Here is a 7233-nt window from a genome sequence, read left to right as displayed (position 1 = left end):
TATTCAATTATCTCCTGATTTTTTAACTTACAGCCAACCCTGTTGCATAGATATCATCCCCATTAAAAATCCAAAGACCCCAAGTGAATCGTCTCCCTCCATCGGCAATTTGTAGACGTCATCCAAATCGTTGTTGATGAAGAGATACCTAGAATGGAGCACTTGTATGATACAGTCGACAGTGCCCCCAGTTGCGGATGTCTAGAAAAGTGGACAGTCAACGAGTTTTCGCCCGCTTTCATGAGAGGCAAATGGTACATTTTTCTTTCATTGCTAGAGGCTTATGCACCCAAGGCTTTAGTCATTGCTCATTAAAAAGAAGTTCCACCTACTTTGGTTAATAAGAGTAATTGATTAACTACTCAATCCCTCCTTGTCAGGCAAGTGTTACTACTTACATTTACATTTTCTAATTTTTTGTTTTATGACCATATTTCTGCATTCTTGATAAGTAAGATGGATATTTTCCCCCAAGTGTATGCGGAATGTATATAAGAAAAACACAATCCACCAGGTAACTAATCCAAAAAGACAAAAAAAATGGAAATTATTGAAAAGATTTGTGGCTTAAAGTAGAATCCAACAAGATTCACTTTGCTTGGAAGTGATTGATACTTATTACTAAATGGATGGATGTATTTCTTAAGCGCTTCAGGTTTCCCTATATAAGGGCCCATATTTGCAACGTCACACGGCCCAAAGAAAACGGGAAGAGGCACGGTAGATTGCTACATAAACTCCTTTTGCCTTGCCTTGAATGCAATTTCTTTTCTGGACATTGTGACCCAAGGCACTAATTGAAAAATATGGTTTTGATAGAATTAGTCAAAAACAACACAAATACATTATAATTCAATAACAAGGAATTGGCCCAATCGGCCCTTTATTTAGTAAAGGCTAAATGACAAAGCGCCCTCTGGAGTGCAGAATGTAAAACATATTTCATGCAGGGTAAGGGGGCTATAGGATAGGATCACAGGATCAGTTTGGTTGGTCATTTGTACCCATTTGCGCTCAAGCAGCAGCTTTTGGATATGTAGGGATGTGTCAAACACAAAAATGTTGCTGCTTTTTTCAATGAACACTTGAACTTCTGTATTGAAGCGAGCTTAAAGTTTTTATTGTTTCTAGTACTATCCTTTGATTTGTTTGTGTAACAGTTCTGCTTATTTTGACACTTTTGTAATTGACTCAAGCCCCAGTCAAAGCCTTGACACATCCCTACATAAGTCAAAAGGGGGCACTAAAGTGCAAAGGGGTAAACAACGACCCCCGTGAGCATGTCCTATTGTGTGGAGATATCCAAGAAAAGCTTTGAAGGTCAAATCATGAATGAATAGTAGTGCTGTGTTTTGAACTGGAATGTCAGCTTTTAAGCTTCAAGGGACACAAGCATTAGTAAAGGTGCTAAAATGAATAACAGATTGTGACCTTGCCTTTCTAAATCATGAAACCAGGGCTGATTTAAAGCTTGTTCCTGATCTTGAATCTTCATTTCTGAACCCCTTTTTGCTTGAATTGGGAGCCCCACAAGAGGTTCTGCAAGCTAAATAGCTGATTTTCCCGTTTGAAACCTTTCTTTAATAAGTAGCAAGTAGTTTCTAGGTCATTTGGATCAATTTATTAAATTGACAAACTGATAACAGAATGATTGAGTTGAGCTTTGCTCCTCAAGACAGCTTTGATTCCAAACTATAAGATTGATGATTCAGGCCATGGTGGTTCTAAAACAGAAAAAAAATGCCTTATTGTTCTCAAATGGCCAATGATATTCTTAATGATGCTGACAGTGAGATAACATGGTATCACCAAAACTCTTCAAAATCATTATTGATTTTCTTCATTCAGATGTTGATGCTGGTTTGGAATAAAATGTTTGGTTAAGGCTAGTGCTCTGTATTAGAAGAGTGCAGTAGACAGATCAGTGTGCCATGTGGTGGAATTTGAATCTTTACTTCCATTCCAAAACAATTTATCTGTATGTGTCCCAGATCCAAAACAAACAAATTTCAATTAAACTCTGTGTCTCTAAGAGTTATAATAGTCTTTAGTTACTTTTCACGCACCCTTAAATTTACCTTGAATGTTTTACACACCACATACCAAGCCACCTTTCATATTTCTATTGAAAAGTACATAATTTGAATCCACTGCTCCTGTGATTGTGGTTAATGATGCTTGAACAGCAGCTTCAACTTTATAACTAAAGGTCAGAAAAGTAATTTGTTTTGTTGTTGAGGGTGAATTCCAGATGGTCGTCAAAACTAGTTTCCTTACTGTAGGAACTCGTCAGGTTAACTATTGTTCAGACAACCAGTCACATTCAAATCTCTAGGTTTATTGCTTACCGGCAAAACAAGTTATCTTTCTGAGCTTTACTCAGTCATAACCGTTACGGCACTAAGTTAAGGTACTAGCATGTGTTTGGTTTGGATTTGGGTCCCATATCAACTCATTGTTTTGGAACAGAATTGAAAGGTTCAAAATTCCACTGCAATGGTGCGCTGAACTCACTCTTGTACTCTTCTAAAACAGGACCCTAACAAAGACCATTCGACATTCTTTGTTTCGTTGTCAGTCCATGTCGCTAGAAGTCCGTGCGCTTGTCCTGTGAGGAATGACAATGCACCAAGCGGCGCAACCCCCGACTGACTGACTGACCGACCGACAACCTCCGAGGACGTCAATCTCTGGTAAACGTTATTCTCCACCGATTAGTTGGCGGTGCTACCTTTTTTTAAATCTTAACCTGACCTAATCAAACCTAACCTAACCTAACACAATATTGATAACCCTTAAAGTCTCTATCTAAACCTTTTAATATTTTGCCACAAATTTAAAATTAAGCACCACCAACTAATCGGTGGAGAATAACGTTTATCTCAATCTCTTGATCGTGGCCCTACTTTTTTAACCCGATCGCCCGTCCATCGCTCCTTCCTCTTTTTCCTCATCTTCAAGGTTGTTGGCCTTGTTCTGCCTATTCTCCGGTGTGGATTGGTTCTAGGTGCGTGGTGGCGGCTCGCGATTTCGACCCGAGCCTTGGCGATTTTAAGCCAGTCAGAAATTGGTGGGTCAAAGATTTTGCAGTAGTCCTAATTTACTTGTAGCATGTTGTCTAACGTTCAGAGCTCCGCCCAGGTACACTTTAGGCTGTTGGGGTGGATTATGCGCCTGGTCATGTCTTTGATGTCTTTTATGCCTGATAGGATAGGAATTATTCTAAGATATTAACTCATTTTCTGTTTTAGCTTGGAGATGACGTCTAAACAGCATCGCCATTCTTTGGCGAGCCTGCACGCCGCAGCCCCCATGGCGGGTTCCACGGCGACCAACACCCTCCGGACGGGTACCGCGACCAATGTCAATCTGAAATACTTAAGCCTGATCACGTTGACCGCCCAGAATGCCATATTAGGCTTGAGTATGCGGTATTCGCGCACCCGTCCCGGCGACTTGTTCTTCGAGACCACGGCCGTGTTCATGGCCGAGGTGATCAAGCTCATGACGTGCTTGTACTTGGTGTTTCGGGACGAAGGCCACGATGTGATGCGATGGCGACGGACTTTGCACGAGACGGTGGTGGTGAATTGGATGGACACCTTGAAGGTCTGCATCCCTTCGGCCATTTACTTGGTCCAGAACAATTTGCTGTACGTCGCAGCCGGGAACTTGGACGTGGCCACGTATCAGATCACATATCAGCTCAAGATCCTGACTACGGCTGTGTTCGCCGTGATTATGTTGAACAAGAAGCTTATCAAGATCCAATGGTTCTCGTTGGTGGTGCTGATCGTGGGGGTGGCGTTGGTGCAGACTTCGGATGCGAAAGAGAGCAAGGCCTCCATTCATGAGCAATCCCGGGTCAAAGGCTTCACGGCGGCCATTTGCGCGTGTGTTCTCTCGGGATTGGCGGGGATCTACTTTGAGAAAATCCTCAAAGGCTCGGACATCTCGGTCTGGATGAGAAATGTTCAGTTGAGCTTGTTGTCCATCCCGTTGGGCTTCATCGTGTGCTTGCTCAAGAGCTACGATGGCATCTCAACCAAAGGCTTCTTCCACGGTTATGACCTGTTCGTGTGGTATTTGGTGGGGTTGAATGCCACGGGCGGATTACTGGTGGCCGTGGTAGTGAAATATGCGGACAACATCCTCAAAGGGTTTGCCTGCTCTTTAGCCATCATCTTGACCTGCGTGTTTTCAGTATTCTTCTTCGGGTTTCAGCTCTCCGTTCAGTTTTGTTTGGGCGGGTGTTTGGTGATCGGCTCGATCTTTCTGTACGGTTACCAGCCCAAGTCCACCTTCGACAAAGCCTCTCAAAAGGTCTAAACGCCCAAGAGGTCTTAGATACTTGTACTACTTATTTCATCATGATAAATGACCGATCTAAATAATTAATCTACCACGGAAACGCATTTGTTGAGTGCCTTTTGCGCAAATAAAAGCATATAGAATATACCGAGAAGAAACAAAAAGACAACCGTTTGTCACATTCAAGTGTAAATTTCCAAATGTGTTACACATTGCCCAGAATTGTCTTCGGTTATGTATAAATAGGATCTCTGTTGAGACAATATCGGGAAACAATCGCATCAATTGCAGACAGTCGTCTACTCTGTGAACAGTCTTTCTTATGTTTTACAAGGACTGGCTCTGGAAAGTGTAAAAAATACCGGATTGTAGATACCTCGTCCATGAACCAACAAGCCTTTTAAAAAAGAAGCCATTGGGAGGGGAGAGTAAAATAAAATTAGAAAACGTGAAGGAACGTAAAAAGGAACGACATGGAGTGTGTACGTGACGTGTAGTATATGATCTATGACTCTTGAGGAAGGGATGGGGTATGGGAACCGTTCTCGGATGTCGGATGAGACGCCTCTGCTCAGAGATCAAGGTGGGAAGTCCAGAAAAATTCGATTATCCGTCGTTGGCTCTACCACAAACCCAAAATGTCAGCACTACTCGACGTGTTCGAGTTGGAATTGACGGGCATGTTGTTAGAAGTGGGGTCCAACGGAATGCCGTTGAAGCCTTTCCCAAGATTCAAACCACTCATCTGATTCTGGGTCTGTGTAATGGAAAAATGGAAACGATTATTCTAGTCGCCATCAAAATCTGGTAGCTACCCAAAACTTTACCTGGTTCACCTGATTGCCAAATAAGGATGCTTGATTATTCTGGGGCCCGCTAGCCAACGAATTGGCCCCGAATCCGGTGTTAGGGCTGGCAAACTGATTGGCATTCGGTGACGTCGGGTTTAGGAATGGATTGGACTGCGGGTTGGTGCCAAACATCTGCTGCTGCTGCTGTCCAGGCCTGGAACCTCCACCAAATGAGGAACCTGTCAAACAAAACATCAATTAGCCTTAGGAGTGTTTTTTTTCGGGCTCACCAACCTCCTGGAGGAAACATGGACTGGTGAGGTTGAGGCGCGGCTCCAAATCCACCGAAATGCCCTCCTCCTCCGCCCGCATTTTGCATCATGGGCGAAGGACTATTATTCGTCTTCTGTCCGAACAATGCCAAAATCGAGTCCTTGGACATTTTCCCATCATTGGCTTGGGCAGAGGTCGTTTGATTGGAGAGGCCTTGCGAGAAAAACTCTTCCTCTTCACTCTTCTTCGGCTGGCCGCTCCCAACAGACGAGGTTGGGGCACCTTGTGCGGCGGAAACGTTGGGCGATGTAGCGGAAATGAAGTCGGAAAAGCCATTCCCAGAAGAACTCTCTGAAAAACCAAAGGATTGGAACATAAAAATGAGAGTATATCTAACGGGCAAAAAAAGCCTATTCGACTGAACAGAAAATGACTTCTTTTTATATCGGCCTCAAGTTTTCAACAGACGCCTACACGATTTAATATCATGGGAAACTAACAACGACCAGAAATTACTTGAAATGAGGTGCTTTAGCATTTGTTCCCAAGTTGTGAAGGAAGCATGGCTGCAAAATGGTTTTTTGAACACGAGCCTTTAGAGGCCTGATTTTCAGTTGTCATTTCGTACTGCTTGGCTTCTCAGCCTCGATCAGTTGGTACCAGCCGTCAGGAAAGTCCGGCGGCGCCTCTGGGACGTACTCCTGGGCAATGTACTTCTTTTTTTCGTACTTGGCTCGAATGAATTGCTCCAAGGCCTGATCATTTTGCGGTCGGATAAACCCGTCGGGCAAATTGGCTTCGTACACGGCCCGAGCCCGACTGTTGCCCATGAGTTGCATGCTCTGGAAAGGGTTGAAAAATATGACATGACGGGAAATAGCAGAGCGCCAAACAAGGCTGTGTTGGCCTTACCGCGACTTGGACCGGGGTCCAGGAATCCAGGTTGACAGACTTCACCTTGGAAATGTGCACGCCGAGATTGCGGTGAATCCCGGCACATCGAATGCACAGGAACATGCCCAAGTTCCATGAGGCCCATCGGGGACCTGGAAAGCCAATCAATCACCATCAGCAAGACATTCATTCATGGACCAGAGATGGTAATCATCCAGGCGGTTGCCCTTTGGCCTGCCGTAAGTAGAGGTATAAGATATTACCAGTAACCCCCTCCATTATACCTTTGCTGTCACAATCCACACAGTATTTGTTGTCATCATCCTTGAGCATTTGCGTGAGCAACACCTGCAGGCGATCCTGGATGACCTTGGTCCGGTCTCGATCATTTTTGCCTGCCATCGGATTCGAACCCCCGATGCCTAAGACCCAGCACACGTCAGACTACCCCGATCGCTACAGGACTAGCAGGCAGGCAAAGCAGTAAGACAACACAAGCGCTTCAGGTAGGTGTAGTAGGGCAGGAGAAAAGCAGAAATGAAGGAGCCCCAGGGATGCGGGAACCGAGCGGATTGACCCACAGAAAAACACTCCAACCAGCTGAAATTGACTCAAACGTCTATTGAGATGAGTGGCGTCGGCAAACCTCCAGAAGAACGTGGCCCAATGACGTCGACCTGCTTCAATCTGGTCATTTCATTCAGCCATTGGGTGTTGCGCCAGATCGACGCTAGAGGGCCAGACCCTGGTACGACGCGTACGACGACTCACAGGGATGGGTGTATCTTGGATGGATGAGCTAAGGTCCATTTCTTTGATCCATGGGTTGGGGGTTGGTCATGCGGGTGTAGACCTGCTGATTTGCATATGAAAACGCCTTTGGTGACGTATAAAATCAAATCTGTCAACCTGACGTTCGACCGTCTTCCGGGGCCCTATCTCAGCTGAGCTGTTTCCAAGGGCC

At 44.7% G+C, this 7233-nt stretch overlaps 3 protein-coding genes across 4 annotated transcripts in view; 1 reads left to right on the top strand and 2 right to left on the bottom strand.

The window, feature by feature from the left end:
• Positions 1-6966, bottom strand: part of LOC131885520 (stromal membrane-associated protein 1-like) — a 49537-nt gene extending 42571 nt beyond the window's left edge. Inside the window, exons 1-3 of the mRNA XM_059233585.1 lie at positions 6554-6966; positions 6288-6421; positions 6010-6217 (exon numbers count right to left, since the gene is read on the bottom strand). Coding sequence (XP_059089568.1) covers positions 6010-6217; positions 6288-6421; positions 6554-6671 — 460 coding nt within the window. The 5' untranslated portion in view covers positions 6672-6966. The remainder of the gene's footprint in view (positions 1-6009; positions 6218-6287; positions 6422-6553) is intronic.
• On the top strand, positions 2675-4480 carry LOC131885515 (UDP-galactose translocator-like). Of its 2 annotated transcripts, none has more exons than XM_059233579.1 (2): positions 2675-2693; positions 3252-4480. In XM_059233579.1, the coding sequence occupies exon 2, from the start codon at positions 3259-3261 to the stop codon at positions 4327-4329; it is 1071 nt and encodes a 356-aa protein (XP_059089562.1). In that variant the 5' UTR covers positions 2675-2693; positions 3252-3258; the 3' UTR covers positions 4330-4480. The 2 variants fall into 2 exon arrangements, with proteins under 2 accessions (XP_059089562.1, XP_059089561.1); XM_059233578.1 differs by lacking the exon at positions 2675-2693 and adding an exon at positions 2886-3070.
• LOC131885518 (nuclear pore complex protein Nup98-Nup96-like) lies at positions 4731-5766 on the bottom strand. Its single transcript, XM_059233582.1, has 3 exons — positions 5397-5766; positions 5139-5341; positions 4731-5068 (listed from the first exon to the last, which is right to left on the bottom strand). Exons 1-3 carry the CDS (start codon positions 5749-5751, stop codon positions 4934-4936), a joined length of 693 nt encoding a protein of 230 aa, XP_059089565.1. The 5' UTR covers positions 5752-5766; the 3' UTR covers positions 4731-4933.
• Positions 6967-7233: the final 267 nt, after the last annotated feature.

Source organism: Tigriopus californicus, chromosome 8 (assembly GCF_007210705.1).
Source record: "Tigriopus californicus strain San Diego chromosome 8, Tcal_SD_v2.1, whole genome shotgun sequence".
NCBI classification, from domain to species: domain Eukaryota; kingdom Metazoa; phylum Arthropoda; class Copepoda; order Harpacticoida; family Harpacticidae; genus Tigriopus; species Tigriopus californicus.
This window is presented reverse-complemented; position numbering and strand designations above follow the sequence as displayed.